Here is a 19,967-nt window from a genome sequence, read left to right as displayed (position 1 = left end):
CAGAAGTGCCCTGACCTGGTGATGTCCCCGTTCCAGCTCGAGAGACCCCTCTGGTCCTGCCATCACCACAACCTTGCTACAAGCCAGTGTTAGATACTGAGTAGTGATTTCAGTTTTTAGGACCCTGACAACCCGCCTCAATATCCTACATCATCATCATCATCTTCCTTCCAAGTATTGGGCCATGTGACCCGTTACGGTCTTGCATTTTACTTTTTGCAAGACTTGAAAGCAGTCAAATGTCCTTCCGATGGGTTGCTAGCCTGAAGGAAGTAAGACCATTGGTGGGGCTGCCACCTCTCAGCTAATGGACTAGCTGAAATCACAGCATTTCCTCCATAATGGATGTAACGGTTATACCGCCGTGACTCTGTCAACAGGGCTGGGAACAGGTTTTCATCTTGGGAAGGTGAGGTTGGCCTTTGGGCAGGAGAGGTTATGTCATAATCATCATCATCATCATCATCCTTCCAAATACTGGGCCATGTGGCCCGTTACGGTCTTGCATTTTCTTTCCATCGCTTCATTGGACGTCCTATAGATCTCTGTCCTCTTGGCTGATAGCGTAGGATCTCCTTTGGTAGTCTTCCAGATTCCATCCTTTGAACATGACGTTTCCAGTTTTCTTGGTAATCATAGATGTAATTGATTACTGATTTTACATTCAGTCCCTTAAGCACATCTTCATTTCTTATACGATCCCATCTCGTATAGCCTGCTGTTCTGCGCATGAATGTCATTTCACGTGCTGTAATTCTGGAAATGTCTTGAGTTCTTATTGTCCATGCCTCACTGCCGTAGCAAAGGGTTGGTCTGGCTAAAGTGTTATAAAGACGTAAGCGAGTGTGTTTCTGGACAAGAGATGGCTTCATGATATGATTTATGATTCCTGTTGTTCTGATAAATTTGGTTATTTTTGCAGAGATATCAATTTCCCCTTGGTAAGATAAATTGTATCCCAGATAATTGAATTCATTGACTCTTTCCAAAATTTTATTATCTAAACTGATTTCACTCAGGATAGGGTCCTTCCCCTTAAAGGCCATTATTTTGCTCTTTTGTGGTGAAATAATCATGTCGAATTTTGAAGAATATCCTACATTTAATGATAATAATCATCATGATGTATATCATCGTCATTCTACAGCTTCAGCTGCCTAGGTGCTGAATACGATCCTTCGTCACCTATTTCTGTTCAGCCCTCTTTCCTCCAGATCCCTCCTTATTTGATCCATCCAGTACATCTCTTTTTCATTATTTTTTTCTCAAAGTACTCTTACTTTCCTTCCCTCCTCCTCTGGATGATCAGCATCAGCTCGATTCACTCCATTCCTTATTTTATCTTTGTCTTCTGATGCATGGTGAGTATGAACTTCATATCTGCTGATGTCTCAAGTGCAACGGTAGTATTATAATTAATTGCTCGCAGGCTTGAATCAGCTGAGGATGAACAAAATTTCAAGCTCTAAAAACCAATTTTACCAACACATACAGTAACTTATATGAATATAACAAAATATTCAGCTGTGTCGTTTATAGCGGAAGTATAAAATATGCATACTATTAATAACGGCTGGATTCCTGTTCAGAATCACTCATGTTGTCATTCAGTGCTACGATGTTCTAATCATCCCACCAAGTTTCAATGTAATCGATGTTCTTGATACATTCCATTTAAAATTACTATGTTTTTAAGCATGTAAATACCAAGTCTAATTGCAATCAGTCTGTAAGAGGTCTGTACACTTGACACACTTGTCACTATTTCTCAGGGTAAGGGATCGTCTGGAAGAGCTTGTTCACCAAGTCACTGTTGCTCTCTACTACACTCTGGGAAGGTTCTGGACGGTCGCCATGGTCCGTCTCCTTTTGCAGCTGATGTTTTTGAAATATGTTGCTCACCAGAGGAACAAGAGTCAACAGCTGTGAGCCAACCTGACGATCCAACTCTAGTCGTTGCTTCTCCAGTTCTAGATGTTCCCGTTCCACATCAAGCAGCTGGCTCAACAGACTGGAAACATCTGCAACAGAAACATTACACAGAAACTGTATTCTCCATTCAGATGATTTATAAACACAAAATAGAGGAATATCGCCTTCAACATAATGACATGTGGCTCAACTATGCTCTTAACCTGAGGAGCTGCAACAGTCAGTCAACAGTTTATAGTGCAAGTTCTTTGAGGGACCAGCCTTGTAGCCTGTCTCAGATGTAGCTGTAGAACCCTGGGAGCTTCTTGTCTAAACAATGCTCCTCAAAAGAGGTTGTGCTGCCCAATTACCATCTGGTTGACTATCCGACCTATCAGTTTATACAAAACTTTTAAGGTTTTCAGTGTCTTGAAACGAAACAAGATTAATACAACTAGGGAATATCTAAGAAGATGTACAATATTAGAAGGATCCACCTTTCAATACTTTGTTGTAAGTTGAACTAAAAAGAAGTCACAACTTGTTTATTGGGACCGGTTTCGACACATTACAAGTGTCATCATCAGCCAAATAGTAAAGTAGGGCAAGATATAAAGATCTTAAAACAACTAATACATTGAACACAAGCAAAAAATTAACATTGATTCATATCGTAGCAATTCAGTTAATGTCCAAAACACAATGATCACAGTCAAGAGAGTAAACAGAACATCATTGTCTTGCGCCGGAAACAAATATAGTTGAAGTTCACAAGCAGGTCAAGTATGCACTTATGTAGAGTCGTTGCTAGACAGGTCTTGTAGGCATTTGTTTCTCAGGCCGAAGAGTAAAAGGTGACGTAATTGAAGTCTTAGGAAAACAGTGTAGGATTTAATTTCGTCAAATAAGTAGATATATAAGTTTGAGAATATCGGATCCCTTCCATTTTTCCTTTCCTTCCCACTCTCTAACCCCCCAGGGGCTCTGAACTTCGAAGCGTGGGTTGGCGACCACGGGGCCCTTAGCTGAGTCCTGGCAATGCTTCCACTTACTTGTGCCAGGCTCCTCACTTTCATCTATCCTGTCCGACCTCCCTTGGTCAACTCTTGTTCTTTTCCGACCCCGACGCTATTAGGTTTGCGAGGGCTAGGGAGTCTTTCATTTTCACGCCCTTCGTGGCCCTTGTCTCCCTTTACCGATATCTTCATTTTTCGAAGTGTCGGACCTCGTCCTCTTTTTTCCTCGGTTTAGTGTTATATAGAAGATATTTACCCATTTGTACTTCCTCTAATAGCAATAATCACCACCACCACCACCACCCTCTAATAAACGTTCCGCAACCTTTTCTTTATCATCTCCCATTCATCTATCAATTACTACGGCAAGTTGTTTCGAGTTGAACCTCACATTGCAATTTTCTTTTATTATTTCTTCCTATTTTTAATATATTTTTTTATTTGGCTTTATTCTTTTTAATGTTTTAAATTATTCTCAAACTTATATATCTACTTTGAATTTGACGAAATTAAATCCTACACTGTTTTCCTAAGACTTCAATTACGTCACCTTTTACTCTTCGGCCTGAGAAACAAATGCCTACAAGACCTGTCTAGCAATGACTCTACATAAGTGCATACTTGACCTGCTTGTGAACTTCAACTATATTTGTTTTCGGCGCAAGACAATGATGTTCTGTTTACTCTCTTGACTGCGATCATTGTGTTTTGGACATTAACTGAATTGCTACGATATGAATCAATGTTAATTTTTTGCCTGTGTTCAATGTATTAGTTGTTTTAAGATCTTTATATCTTGCCCTACTTTACTATTTGGCTGATGATGACACTTGTAATGTGTCGAAACCGGTCCCAATAAACAAGTTGTGACTTCTTTTTAGTTCAACTTACAACAAAGTATTGAAAGGTGGATCCTTCTAATATTGTACATCTTCTTATTTCTCTATTCAATACAGAATGATCATGAAGTTTTTAACTTTAAATAGGGAATATCTGGAAAAGAAAACATTTTATGGTAATTAATAGCAGAATATGCAGTCTATTGTTTTGCATGGATGGTTGTTTTGTCCATTGTGGATCTGGTTCCACTGTGAACCTGACTGAATTTTGTAAAGAGTTGTGTTCCTAGTCATGTTTACACATTTGTGATGTCACTGTCATAAAGGCATATTAAGTAAATGTTTTCTTTTTCAGCAATTTTCTAGATATATTAATCCTGTTTCAGTTTTGATGCTTCACCTGGAACCTATCTCATTATAAGTACAAATTATAAAAAGGTAAGAAATAGACTAATATATCTGGACATATCGTATGTGACTTATTTTGGTCATTTCTTCTTATGAGTACACTATTCTACAGGAATAAAGATAAGCTATGTGATACTATCATACGTACAAGGAGAACCCAGCAATAAACAATAGTAAGTGATCATAAAACAGTTCAAACGTCCGGCACTCTCCTTATCATATTGGCTCTAAAATAGTTTACCATGGTGAGAACTGTCGATTCGACCTGCCTTAAAGGTAGCAAATTGTGCATCTCTTTCTGCTCTCCTGTAAAGTTAGTGAAATGTCACATATACATGGCATCTTGAATTTTAGAAACTGCCAACTAGATACCATGCCAGATGCAGGTATACAAATCACCTTTGGTTCTGACATTCATGACACCTGCCCCACCTGTGAATGGAAAGTGGAAGATAAGAACGCAGTCATGTGTGACGGACTGTGGTCATTGATGGCAACACTTACCAGGCACAGAATATCAACAAGGTCAGTTCCATGCGCTTAAGGCAACTAATAATAATAAATCAAAGTTATTACGGTTGTGTTTTAATTGCAAGCAGTGCATTTGAAAGAAAAGACACTAGCAATCTAACAGGGTTGATAAATCTAAAGAAGGCCCTGCTCTCATCAATAAAGTTACAGAAATCACATAGATTTCATAACAGGGGAAGTACAATAGAGCTGGTGTACAAATCACAAAAACATACAGGTCTTACAATCTGTAATTTAAAAACTCTACCTGTAAGGAAACACCTAATGGTAGCCTTTCTTTAACAAAAATTACCCCACCAGCCACAAACTATGCTATCCAGGAAACTTAATGTTATGAGATTACAAAGAAAAGAGAAAGAAATACAAGATATTAAAAAAACCACCAGTTCCTGACCCAGATGGAATGATTCTCTAGCTGGAGACAATCCTATTTGATGCAATACAACCTGCTAAACTGGATATGTGAAGATGAAAACCGTGGTTCAATTCGATCTGCTATGAGTCCAGAAAATTAGCAATGAATGCATTACATAAAACCTTGGGGCTAAATAGAGAAGAATCAAGACTGGGTTATGATGAGAAGCAGAGGACATAGAGTATAAGGGAATCCTTCGGGATGAGAGGAACAAGTATCTCAAAGCACAAGCACATTGGTGAAACAAGCAAAGAAAACCCGTAAAAAAACACTCTCACGTGAGAACACCCAAATTCTCCAGAGAAATACCAATGGACAATGCACTTCAAATCCATTTTGCAGGTCAGGGGAATGCCCTGATAACTCCTCTGTGCTCGGCATACAGTAGGAATAGAATCTTTTACAAATGAAGAAGATCGTGCAATACTTAAAGAACAAAAAAAGTCAAAACCTGTGGAGCAGATGGCATCTTCAGCAACATTTGAAGGAAGGCACTGAATTTCTCAAAAAGGCCTGGAGAATTTTATTTAATCAATGCCTTGAAACAACACTATCTAGAGAAATGGAGACACTCCATAACCAAACTCCTGTCTAAGGACAAAGATGGGGTAGAAGATCACAACTCTTATCGCGCAAGAGAACAAAGGGCTCAAACTCTTATCCAATCTACTATTGAAAAGATTTACAGCCTTAAATTCCTCAAGAACAATCTGGCTTCCAGAAGGGGCATTCAACTATCCATACCATTCAGTGCTTAGTGGAAAATATTACCGAGGCTCTCCATGTCCCCGGGGATAGCTCTATGTATTGTTTATTCAATTCAGTCGTCTGGACTTGTCACATTAACTACATGATTTATGGTGGCTGTGTGGAGCAATGAAAGAGTCATTTTCTCCACTGAGCGAGTATGGCATCCTCTGCCGAATGACCCTGAGCAGTCGACCAAGTGTGTCTCATTTCGTGCTGCAGTATTTTTCTACCCTACCGAAGGGAAACCCATGTCAATCTGTAACAAGTGAAGGAGAGTTATTTGAAAGTCTTAACAATTAACTGCAGGTGTTATTCTGGAATGTTTCGATCATGAAACATCAATCAAAAGACTATGTTCTCTGTATTATGACAGGCAGCTACTTCTCCCGCTTATATATTCGGTGTGCACATCGCTCTGTGCCATCAATTAGCACGTGCTTCTGGAAACAAAACATATACAATTGTTAAGCATCCACCAATTCAATCCACTATTTAATCAAATAAAAGACATCACCTGAAAGAAATTATCAGTACGTTTCATCCACCTAGTGGACATCTTCAGCTACATAACATCAGTACCAAACCATTATTACATTTAGATTATTATTATTCCAATGGGAATTAAAATATCCATAGGGTAATTTAAGCAAGACCCACTAAAATTATGGAATGAACCACCAAATTAAAATACAAGAAATAGGAAGTACATCTATCAAGTCATAAAAACATCAAATATTTTTTGCGTGGCAAACCAATCACACGAAAGCCTTAAAATTGTTCATTGATATGTTAATACACAGTGTCTTGATGTGATATGAAACAAAATTAAACGTGTCTTGTGTAACAAAGTGCGCATAAAGAAACATTCAAATTAGGGGTAAACATCCTCCTATAGCGTGTCATGGATCAGTTTATTTTACCATTGTACTGAGCTTCAAAAGTCTGACTCGTTGGCTGAATGGTCAGCGTACTGCTCTTTAGTTCAGAGGGTCCTGGGATGGATTCCCGGCCCGGTCGGGGATTCTAATCGCTTCTGATTAATTATTCTGGCTCGGGGACTGGGTGTTTGTGTATGTCTCAAGACTCTCCTCTTCACATTCACACAACACACTACACTACCAACCACCACAGAAACACGCAATAATGATTACATCCCTCCATATAGGGTTGGCGTCAGGAAGGGCATCGGCCGTAAAACAGGACCAAATCCACATGTGCGACACAGTTCGCACCTGCGACCCCACAGGTGTGGGAAAAGCAGCAGAAAAAGAAGAAAAGAAGAAGTGGGCTTCAAAAGAGAACCTTTAATAATTTCTATCAGGTGATGTCTTTTATCTGATCAAATATTGTATTGAATTGGTGGATCCTTAACAATTGGATATGTTTAGTGAATTCAATATAGAACTAATATGAAACTTTTAGTATGTAATTCTGGAAACAATCCTAATATTTGTTTCTCACTTTCAGCTTTCCAGTAAATAATGTGTGGACTCTTCATTGCTGGATTAACATCAAATGTCAAACTTACAAAAAACGTCTCCCTTGGTAAGTTATTCCAATCCCTAACTCCCCTTCCTATAAATGAATATTTTCCCCAATTCGTCCTCTTGAATTCCAACTTTATCTTCATATTGTGATCTTTCCTACTTTTATAAACGCCACTCAAACTTATTCGTCTACTAATGTCATCCCACGCCATCTCTCCACTGACAGCTCGGAACATACCACTTACAAGTAATAAATCTCATTGTAGACCGTATTGGACATCAGATATGAACATTAAAACAAGAATAATAGTTAACACCACCTTTCCAATACCTATCTTTCCTATATTTAGGAAATAAACATTACAACAGGCGTTGTAAGATGGGACATGTTTCGCTTAACAGTTGTAAGCATCATCAGGCAAAAATAAATCTTAGCCTACAATTAGGTCAGGGCCCTGAACCTAGTGTCCTTAACATATATGGCACCCTAAGAATCAACATTTATATTTATAAAATGAAAATAGGCTTAAAACTAGTGTGAAAAAACATGGAATGTTACAACATGGCTAAGAGAAAAAACACAATCGAGTTGAGACAGAGGATAAGAACAGAAAGTAGGCTACTATACAGAGCTGGTAGTGAAATAATTAAAATCATTAGGATATCATTGTTACCAGTCAGTCAATCAGAATGTTCAAACATAAAAACAAGAGTGAAAATATATAAGAGTGTTCATCATGGCTGAGTTAGAAAAACACGTAATCGTGTTGCCAGAGATTAAAAACATAAGGTACAACACAGAGCTGGCAGTGTAATATCAAACTCATGGCTGCCAGTCAGTTAATAAGAATGTTCATATATAACAAAACATGATGGTCATATTCATTTAAGTGAAGAAATAATTAAATCCCACTCTTGTATAGATACGTGAGAACGGGCGAGAGAAGTCATATGTTGTAGCAGACATGGAATAGTAACACTTCAAACAGGATTGATCACGCCTGAAGCTGCTTCATTTTTGCTGGGAGTTCAAGACCAAAACGGAAAAAATAAGATGCCAAGTGCGTGCACTGAAATCTCTTATGTTGGATGAGCATTGAGCGGATACATTAGCCGATCAAGGGGGTCTGTTAAATTTATGCCCATTGCTGCGTTGCTGCACACTTCTACTGTGTCAATATTCACGCCAGCAGCATTGCCTCACACGCATCTGTACACCAGCAGGTGCTGATTCTTGAACCTCTTGATCCAAGCAATTTAAGCTTTAAAGTCAGTGATGCCCACCTGCAGCACTAAACTACAGGCCTGTGTTCAAACCACGGTTCCATCAACTCGTATGTTCAAAGCATGGACTTGCTTGAACCACGTCAATAACACACTTTTCACTTCAGGAAATTGTCCCTCTTGTGCAAGTTTTCTTTTGCCGCTCACCCTTTACACAAATGCACGTTCTATTTCCTTCCTTTTGTTGAATTTTGTATTTAGTGTAGATGGATGAATATTCTACTTTCACGCTATACACACACTTCATATGTGAGGATTACAGTCCACGTCTTGAATATATTTAAACTTGTCAACATTTGTTATCTGTCGTACTTTCTTGTTATCCATTATGACAAACACAATAAAACAAATCGCAACAACTCACCAAGTGAACTTTTATCACACCACCGAAATACACAGGAACAGGCAATCAGGTGAGCAAACTTGAGACACTCCTGAATTCAACACAGTATGAAAAGTCACTAGATCTAGCGAAAGAAATTCTATATTGGTGACAATGACAAGAACAGAACAATAATTTGTTTGCTAGCTTAGAAGAGAACACATTTCTTGAAACATCGAACTGAACAGAAAACTTCCATCTACTGTACCTACTAATAATTCAAAGAACAATTTTGTGACTACATTAAACAAAGCTCTACAAGGAAAATATATGTAATCTGTAAGTTCTGTCATTGCTTACGCAATAGTTCTACATACAGTACACTAATAATCTAAATTTCTAATTTAAAACAGAAACAAAAGTCACCTTCCATCTACCAGTAATTCAATGAAATGAATAATGTAGTGACTGGATGTAGCACTGTGTCAAGTCCAAGAAAACACAAAGAAGAATACAATGTGCCTACGAGAGAAACAGACAAAAAGGAGTGGGGGAGAGAGACGCGTCAGCCATCACTTCCATGTTGCATCATAGTTAAAACCATTTCTACACCATCAAAACCACACTAAAATCATCTACACTGTCAAAAATAATTGTGTTTTCCAGGTGCTGAATTTCGTATTTATATAATGAAATATCCTGGTTCCGTAACAAATAGTACAACGAAAATTTGAACGTTGTAAGCGGGAATAGAAAACATATTAAGGGGATATATTAACATGTATTAGGACCGGGACTTGAAAAATTATAGTGTTCAACAAGAAAACATCATAACTAAGAATGTGTTCACGAGATTCCACTGTACTGTTCAACATCACAACAAGGGACGCTGTTGAAACAACAGCAAATAAAGAAGTCTCCATGAACATATATGCTGATGATATAGCATTTGCATATCAATCACATCAACAGCTACAAGTCATTCGATAAACTTATCACCTGGGAGGATATGAACGGTCAGAGACCTGAATAAATAAAATACAGTCCAGATGATATTCAGAACGGTATGATGATAAACAGGGTTAAAAGTCAGGTTGCAAGTTTCACAAATAGGGCAAGTTCTCTTAGTTTTAATTACTGCCTGATGGGGTGGTAAGTTATTTTTGGGGATCATTGTAAGTACCCAGGTATTAATATAAGGAAAGATCTATTTTGGGGTAATCACATAAATGGGAATGTAAATAAAGGGTACAGATCTCTGCACATGATTATAAGGGTATTTTGGGGCTGTAGTAAGGACTAGCAAATGTGCCCGTGCTTCGCTATGGTTTTTTATATGGTATACAGATTTCTACATAAATTACTTTACACGCCGTAATTGAGATCTCATTAAAGTGCAGACCTCCACTTCAAGATTCACTACTCCTAAACGGTACATCATATTAACAAACGGTTTGAGTCATTAGACACCACCTTTATCGTTCTACATCTTTAATTCTAAAACATTTTCTCGTATCTTCAATATTTATGGGTTAAATTGAGTTCAAAACTTTGAACAGGGTGAAATTTGAGTACATTTTTAATGCTTTACATTATTTTTAGCATACTTAAGTATAAGCTAGAATCATGAAATTTGGTCCAAATATGGCCATCGATCGTGCCAATGTGCGCACCAAACTTGATGACTGTATCTCTCATATGAGAGTGTCAAACAATGAAATATACGTGCAAAAAATCACCAACTTAAGAACAATCCAGATATACAGCCATACCTAACTTATAAGGGAGAGAGATACGACAAGAAGTCATAGGACCAAAGTTGTAGATCACTCCAAATTGAAAACTGTGCCATCCGTTTTTTTTATACAACTTACCGTTTAGCCAACAAATAGCTCAAAAGGAATGTCTGCACAGTCATTAAAATTGCCTCCATATTTCAATATTTTTGGGAGTAAAAAGTGAAAAATTTGAACATCTTGGAATTTTTCCGTCGGTTACAGGCAAAAAGCTATAACTTTGCCAAATTTCAATATTCTAGCTCATCTCGCAGATTGTGCTGCCATCATGATTTGGGGGGAAGGGGGATAAAAATGAGGAAATTTACAAAATTTTTTAAGCCCACAAAACCTATAGGTTGTTGCTTTGGATAAATGATACAACTGCGTTCTTATGCTGAGCCCAAAATTTGAAGCCTCCCAGTGTGCCACCTTCGGGGAATTTTGAGAATTTTCGAATTTTCTAGGGATGCTGGGGTCATCAGCTTCTCCGGTACCAAATTTCAAATTTCTGAGATTTCGGGAAGTGCCTCATTAATTCACGTCTATTTTCATTTTTATACCTTTATATATAGATCGCTCCAGACCGACTTGCTTTTATATATATAGATGACAGATAAGCCAAACAAGTTTATTAGTGAAGACCTCCACTTCGAGATTCACTACTCCTAAACGGTACACCCTATTAACAAACGGTTTGCGCCATTAGGTGCCCCATTTATCCTTCTACATGTTTGGTTCTAAAACATTTTCTCGTATCTCCCATATTTATGGGTTAAAATGAGTTCGAAACTTTGAATAGGGTGAAATTTGAGTACATTTTTAACACTTTACATTATGTTTTGCAAACTTATGTATAAGCTAGGATCATGAAAAAATTGTCCACATATGGCCTCCGATAGTGCCAATATGTGCACCAAACTTGATGACTATCTTTCCTATAAGTGTGTCAAACAATGAAATATACGTATAAAAATGACCACATTTACGAACAATACAGAAATACACCCAAATCTAACGTATAAGGGAGAGAGATACGACAAAAAGTCGTAGGACCAAAGTTGTAGATCACTCCAAATAGACCTGAGATTGTGCCTCTATTTTCTGAAACGACTTACCATTTAGCCGTTCGGCCGTGCAGTGTAGGGGGCAATGCGTTCGCCTGTCACCCGACAGCCCCGGGTTTGATTTCCGGCCGGGTCAGTGGTTTTTAATTGTAATGATTAATGTCCCTGGCCTGGGGACTGGGTGTTTGCGAAGTCTTAATTTTCCTTTCCTCACACACAACATTCCACACTACCGCCATTCCAATTACACGCAGGTTGATACAATATGGTGCCAGTAGGGGCAAAAGATCTACGTGGGTCGACGCCCCGAACAAATAGCATTTAAAAATATATATATCGTTTAGCCAACAAATAACTCAAAAGGAATGTCTGCACAGTCATGAAAATTGCCTCCATATTTCGATATATTTGGGGGTAAAAAGTGAAAAATTTGAATATCTTGGAAATTTTCCGTCGGTTACAGGCTAAAAGCTATAATTTCACAAAATTTCAATTTTCTAGCTCATCTGGCAGATTGTGCCGCCATCTTGATTTGGGGAGGAGGGGGATAAAAATGAGGAAATTCACAAATTTTTTAATCCCACGAAACCTATAGGTTGTCACCTTGGATAAATTATACGACTGCAATCTTATGCTGAGCCCAAAATTTGAAACCCACCAGTGTGCCCCATTCGGAGAATTTTGAGAATTTTCAATTTTTCTAGGAATTTCAAATTTCTGAGGTTACGGGAAGTGCCTCATTAATTCACGTCTATTTTCATTTTTATACCTTTAGATATAGATCACTCTAGACCGACTTGCTTTTATATATATAGATGATAGATAAGCAAAAGCAAGTTTATTAGTGCAGACCTCCACTTCGAGATTCGCTACTCCTAAATGGTACATTCTATTAACAAACGGTTTGTGCCATTAGACGCCCCATTTATTCTTTTACATATCTGGTTCTAAAACATTTTCTCGTATATCCCATATTTATGGGTTAAATTGAGTTCGAAACTTCGAATAGGGTGAAATTTGAGTACATTTTTATCACTTTACATTTTGTTTTGCATACTTATGTATAAGTTAGGATCGTGATATTTTGTCCACATATGGCCTCCGATAGTGCCAATATGTGCACCAAACATGATCACTCTATTTTTCCTATAAGTGTGTCAAACAACAATAAAAAAAAAAAAAAGACCAAATTTACGAAAAATCCAGAAATACACCCAAATCTAACGTATAAAGGAGAGAGATACGACAAAAATTCGTAGGACCAAAGTTGTAGATCACGCCAAATAGAACTGAGATTGTGCCATCTGTTTTCTAAAATGACTTACTGTTTACCCATCCGTCCCCGCGGTGTAGGGCGCAATGTGTTTGCCTGTCACCCGGCGGCCCCGAATTTTTTCGGCCAGGTCAGGGGTTTTTAATTGTAATGACTAATATCACTGGCCTGGGGACTGGGTGTTTGTGACGTCCTTAATTTTTCTTTCCTCACACACAACATTCCACACTACCGCCATTCCAATTACGTGCATGTTCATACAATATAGTGCCAGTAGGGGCAAAAGATCCACATGGGTCGACACCCCGAAAAATAGCATTCTAAAAAATAATATAAAATATCGTTTAGCCAACAAATAACTCAAAAGGAATGTTTGCACAGTCAAGAAAATTGCCTCCATATTTCGATATCTTTGGGGGTGAAAATGAAAAATTTGTACATCTTGGAAATTTTCCGTCGGTTACAGGCTAAAAGCTATAATTTCTCAAAATTTCAACATTCTAGCTCGTCTGGCAGATTGTGCCGTCATCTTGATTTGGGGAGAAGGGGGATAAAAATTAGGAACTTCACAAATTTTGTAAGCCCACGAAACCTATAGGCTGTCACCTTGGATAAATTATACGACTGCGATCTTACGCTGAGCCCAAAATTTGAATCTCCCCAGTGTGCCCCATTCGGGGAATTTTGAGATTTTTCGATTTTTCTAGGTCATCAGCTTCTCCGGTACCAAATTTCAAATTTCTGAGATTTCGGGAAGTGCCTCATTAATTCACGTCTATTTTCATTCTTATACCTTTATATATAGATCCAGACCGACTTGCTTATACACATATTGTGCCGTTTCACAGTTCTTTATACGAGCTGGTAGGAACAAACATGGGTCTCTGCGATCAAAATGTTAAAATAAATGCATTTAATGTCAATACGGGCCCAAAATGATTATTTTCATCAGTCAGTTATGGAAAGAACCATGTATAGAAGGCGCAGGAAAAGAATGACAAATGGACATTATTTAAACCTATTATTTAAGAAAAAAATTTGCTCATCACTCACTATATAATCAGACCTTGAAGCAGTAAGAAGACGTAGGATTAGACTGAAAGAGATTATTCATCTGGAGTAAATACCGTAATTTGGAAGGAAATATAATTCGCGGTTACACGCCCAACACTTGTTATCAAGATTTAAGATAAAATACTATAAAAGGAAATAAACCAGATTACAATAGAGCTACGTCACGAAGTGGCGCAGAGCTTAAATAAATTTGCCCGATACCGCTTAATAGTAAAAGATACGTACTGATCAGCTGTTGAGTGTGTTCGCACCAATAAAAATATAGAGGAAAGAAGTTCCTTTTCAAATTGGAATAAATACTTAATAATTATCCTAGTCGATTTGGAGCTAGCATATTGGGCTAACTGTACCATAGCAAAATCCATACAATCTGAGCTTCACAAGAGATATATTAGTTGAAGAATGACAGCAATGAATCACATATTTTGTTATTATTCTGTTACATACGTACGAGATTCCACTATGAGCCTGTAAAGAAGCAAGGCAACGCTATTTGGATCCTGATGAGGCGATACGATGTTGATAATCCCAGATGACCAGTAATCAATTGTGGAGAGCTACGATGAACCCGATCACTTGTGGAGGAACCATATGACGAGATCCTAATCTCAGATGACCGGAGATGAGAAGACATCGAGACCACCTTGAGCAAAGCTAAGTCCATTATCTGAGTCGTTTTCGTAAGTAAGAGAATATTACCTTTTATAATTATATGTTGATATGTGTATTTGTGCGAAGACAGTGCGTAGATAAACGTCTAGATGAGATTATTGAAAGTAGGTATTCATCTATATGAAATGTCAATTTCATTAGTAGGCGTGGTCACCAAGTGATATTCCAATCGTAATGTTTCCAGTCATATGTGAGAGTAAATAGTTAGTGTTATTATTATTATCAGGGAAGAGTAAAGTGTGAAGTTGACATTAACACCAGTGTATACTATTTTAATCAAAGTCACTCGGTGCGAGATCGTATATAGGAAGTGTTTATGAAGGAATAAGGCAGTAGATTACTCAGAGTTATGATGTTAAATTTGGCACTATGACGATAGGAAGTAAAGAGGGCATTTTAAGAATGTCACGGCACGTTGACGTGCAGTTTAATGAAGTGATTTGCGTATGATGAAGAGAGAGATTTATTATACGTGAAATGTGAGTAATAATTGACGCGTTATAGATATGGTATAAGGATGATAGTGATTTATGATGGTCATATTTATTATTTTCTTCGAGAGAGATAGTCATAGTTGTTCTAAGTGAGACGATGTGATTTTCAAATGATGTTTCTGAGAGTGTCAGTGAATTCTTGCCAATTCCATATGATAATTCTTAATCCTATGCATTTTCACATAGCTTAGGATACGATCTTGAGATTGATAGAGCAATGGTTTATCCATGTTAGGATTGTCTAGAGAGTCATACATGTAGTCATGATAATATTTAAGCCTTCACTGAATTATTTCGGATGATTTTGAAAACTCTCACTGTGTATAACATTATTCTGAACAATATTCAACCTACTAGACTAATCACTGGTGACATAGCTATTCAAAAAGGATTATTTTTAGTCGCAGATAGTGTCTTCTGACCAAGTAGATATTCCGTTAGTAGTAGGTGTGATGATAATTTCATAGGGTATGTATGATGACGTTTCTTACAACCAAATACGCACGTAGACTAATACTTATCACTAAAATTAAGGTCACATTACCTTAAGTTTATAAGTTAAATCTTATGATAACGTTACTTGGAGGGTGATTACGACTTACACTGGACGTAGCTTAGCTTATGGTGAGTGACACAGGGAAATATGAGTAACTAAGAGGCAATTGAGCATGCGAATGTGAATATTTAAACAGTGAAACATACGTGAGTGTACTTGTCAATTCAAAATCAGGAGAAGTTTTGAGATAGTTTTTATTGAGAATTTTACACCTGCATCGAGACAGACAGTTAGTGTCAATTGAAATATGTCTCAGTCCTATGAGTAAGGAATAGGTAGTAACAAACTGAATTTCATATTTATTCGAAGAATAACTGATATTCGGACAATTTGAACTCCAATTCTTATCCGAACACCAACTCGATGATTCCATAAGCGTTCTTTATTTCTCAAGAAAGTTTAGTCTGAGATATTGTAAATAGTAATTGATACAAATTTTTTTTTTTTTCCTTCTTAAAGGATGCATCCAACACTCTTAATATTCTTGATTTTAATGTTTATTTTCTTGCCAGTACGGCACATGTAAATATAATTAATTTCATTCATATTAGTTTAATTCATTATCGCCCAACTTCGTAAGTGAATTGCCTACGAATGAAACCATATGTTTCTTTATAATTCCCAAATGTTATGTAATATTTCTTCTAATATTCTATAATTTTGAGAGATCAATGGACTCATGAAATGAAATGGTAGAATCCTAGAATGCGTTTATTTACGATGAGTTCGGAGGATATGATTTTTCTGAGATGTTGGTGAAGAATACAGACTGTAGGAATAACAATGAATTACTCACTTCAAGAAGTTTTCATTGGTCGAATTTAAGATGATTTTTCTTATAATGTCTAACTTAATATTTAAATAAATGTGAGATAGTATAACCTCAGCACTCTTTCTATGTGTTCCTAGAATAAGTATTAGTTATAAGATAGTGGTATCTTCAGTTGACGACAACTTCTCTAAGAGCTAATGAGAGTATGGTATCTAACTAGTAACGGGTAAGAGACGTCTTTCAACGTCAGTTAGAATCTACCATTAACCGACCTGGACGTTTTTCACTTACGGAACCCATACCCATAAAACTTAGTCATTGAACCAATTGAATTTAGAGCTAGTCAGGATCTCTTGCGTCCATGCCTGGACGCGGGAACGGCGCAATATATAGATGTAAAGGAGAGGGCAATAAGTCTTTGGTAAGACCCCCAACTAGAGTATGGTTCCAATGTATGGGACCCTCACCAAGATTACTGTACTTGATCCAAGAAATGGAAAAAAAATCCAAAGAAAAGCAGCTCAATTTGTTCTGGGTGATGTCCGACAAAAGAGTTGTTACAAAAATGTTGCAAAGTTTGGGCTGGGAAGACTTGGATGAAAGGAGACAAGCTGCTCGACTAAGGGGTATGTAATACCAATAGAAATTGTTCGTTATTGGACATTATAAATTTTCCAGCTAACTCATTCCTGGTTACCAGCGTTTCACCCCAATTTGCTAAGTTGGGCTCATCAGTTGGTAAATATCCCAACTTAGCACACTGGGGCGAAATGCTGGCAACCAGGAATGAGTTAGCTGGAAAATTTATAATGTCCAATACCGGACCATTTATATTGGTATCATAAATTTACTCATTCAGGACAAATATTTCAGGTTCCCTAAGGGAATCAACATCTATATTAATAGGAGTATATTCTGAGCTGTCGGTGGAGAGATGGCGTGGAATAACATTAGTAGACGAACAAGTTTGAGTGGTGTTTTTAAAAGTAGGAAATATCACAATATGAAAATAAAGTTGAAATTCAAGAGGATAAATTGGGGCAAATATTCATTTGTAGGAAAGGGAGTTAGGGATTGGAATAACTTACCAAGGGAGATGTTCAATAAATTTCCAATTTCTTTGCAATCATTTAAGAAAAAGCTAGGAAAACACCAGATAGGGAATCTGCCATTGGGTGACTGCCCTAAATGCAGATCAGTAATGACTGATTGATAAAACAGCAGCATATATTACGTAGAAGAATAGAGAACTTGTTAGGTCAACTCTTATAAGTACCTCGGCAGGACCTTACAAAGAAATGGAAAAGTTTCCACCAAGCAGAGCAGCTGCAGCGATTATAGCTATGAATGAAATCAAAAGTCCTTGTGAGCTGTCTATAGAGATGGCCACATCATGACATGTGCCATAGATATTATCTGGGACTACCTCTTTTTTTTTTTTTTTTTTTTTTGCTAGCTGCTTTACGTCACACCGACACAGATAGGTCTTATGGCGACGATGAGATAGGCCTAGGAGTGGTAAGGAAGTGGCCTTAATTAAGATACAGCCCCAGCATTTAGGCCTACCTGGCGTGAAAATGGGAAACAACGGAAAAACGTCTTCAGGGCTGTCAACAGTGGGGCTTGAACCCACTATTTCCCTATTACTGGATACTGGCCGCACTTAAACGACTGCAGCTATCGAGCTCGGTATGACTATGAACTGTGACATATCACGACACATTTTGCGGTCCATGGATTTCACTGCAAGGCGTGCCACAGAAAAATGCCCCAGACACAAGTTGTGTATGCAAGCTGTATGGGAAGAAGTATATATGCTATCATGTAGAAATATTTTACTGTGTTCCAATCATTATACACACTGTCATTAATAATAATAAACAGAAACTTTCTTCCATCTTAAATACAATGGGAGGAACACATCACCAATCACATAGTTGTTGAGAAAGCGAGCATGAATAACATAGAAGCCTCTATGTCTGGACTGTCTACCATATGACCAACATCAGGCTTCCTGTATGGTGAACTTTGCTTGGGCACAATATACCATTGTGTGCCTTTGAAGCTTTATAAAGATCAGCTTAAACAAAACCTGAAGATGACAAATATAAACACTCAAACCTGGAACAAACTTGCTAGGGATCACTTGCTTTGGCGCCATACCATGTCTGTTGATATTGAACTGTTCGAGTAAGAATGTTGCAGGGATGAAGAGTCTAAACAACAAAACGTATGCCTTGTCCTCTCCCATCCATCAAGCACAATCTGTGTGAACGTTTGTTTTATGTATAAGCAAAAACAGCACTGAGTGAGTAAGCAGGTAACAGCTGCTGGAGGTTAACTTCATTATGGTCATTTTGTCTGTTTACACAAACTATGGAAGTGAACCACTACAAAATTCAACAGCAAGCAAACTGTGAGGTAGTATTATTATTATTTTTTTTAAATGTTTCTACTGCATGTTTATCCTAAGTCATCCTCATCACTGGTTCATAAGGAACAAGGTTACTAAATTCAGTTATCTTGGCTTGGTGACTCCTTGTCAGTGCGCTTCACCTTCAACGCAGAGAAGTCACAGGAATGCTTTGTGCCCATACGAACCCAGAAGCACCCTGTTGCCTATATGGGTCAGACATGACCAGACACTTCATGTCACGGTGATGAAGGCTATTACTGTTTCAAGAGGAAGTATAATTGGGCAATCATCCTCTATTAACACTTAGAGAGAAAATGGAAAGGATCTGACACTTCGAAAAATGAAGGGATTGGCCAAAGAAAGACAAGGGCCACGAAAGGCATGAAAATGAAAGACTCCCTAGGCCTCGATACCCAATACTGTCGGGGTCAGAAAAAAACAAGAGTTGACCAAGGGGGGTTGCATAAGATTGATGAAAGTGAGGAGCCCGGCACAAGTAAGCGGAAGAAATGCCAGCACCCAGCAAATGGCCTCGTGGTCGCCAGCCCATGCTCCCTAGTTTAGAGCCCCAAGTCAATCTTTTAACTACCTCTTATGATAAACTTATTCCTAAGTAACTAATATCAAGATTGGGAGCAGCTATAGATCCACTATACACTATATGCATAGAGAGAGAGGAGGGCTGTGAACATGAAGATATCCAAAGGCAAACTCCCTCGACATTGTAAAGCTAATGTTGTGCCAAGGAGGTCACAAGTTTGACTTGGTGGAGAAATGTTGGAGATATGTACATTTAGTGCCTCTGCTCTCAGGCAGATCTTCACACTGCAATCCTGTCTTCTGCCACCCTCTTCCTATCCTGACACTGTCCACCAGCTGGAACCTTCACCTTCTATTCACTGTTC

At 37.9% G+C, this 19,967-nt stretch overlaps 1 protein-coding gene across 1 annotated transcript in view; it reads right to left on the bottom strand.

Moving 5' to 3' along the window:
* Positions 1-1,033: 1,033 nt before the first annotated feature.
* Positions 1,034-19,967, bottom strand: part of LOC136882266 (uncharacterized) — a 40,684-nt gene continuing 21,750 nt past the window's right edge. Inside the window, exon 3 of the mRNA XM_067154821.2 lies at positions 1,034-2,021. Within this exon, the coding sequence (XP_067010922.2) occupies positions 1,762-2,021 (260 nt within the window). The 3' untranslated portion in view covers positions 1,034-1,761. The remainder of the gene's footprint in view (positions 2,022-19,967) is intronic.

Source organism: Anabrus simplex, chromosome 1 (genome assembly GCF_040414725.1).
Source record: "Anabrus simplex isolate iqAnaSimp1 chromosome 1, ASM4041472v1, whole genome shotgun sequence".
Lineage (NCBI taxonomy): Eukaryota > Metazoa > Arthropoda > Insecta > Orthoptera > Tettigoniidae > Anabrus > Anabrus simplex.
This window is presented reverse-complemented; position numbering and strand designations above follow the sequence as displayed.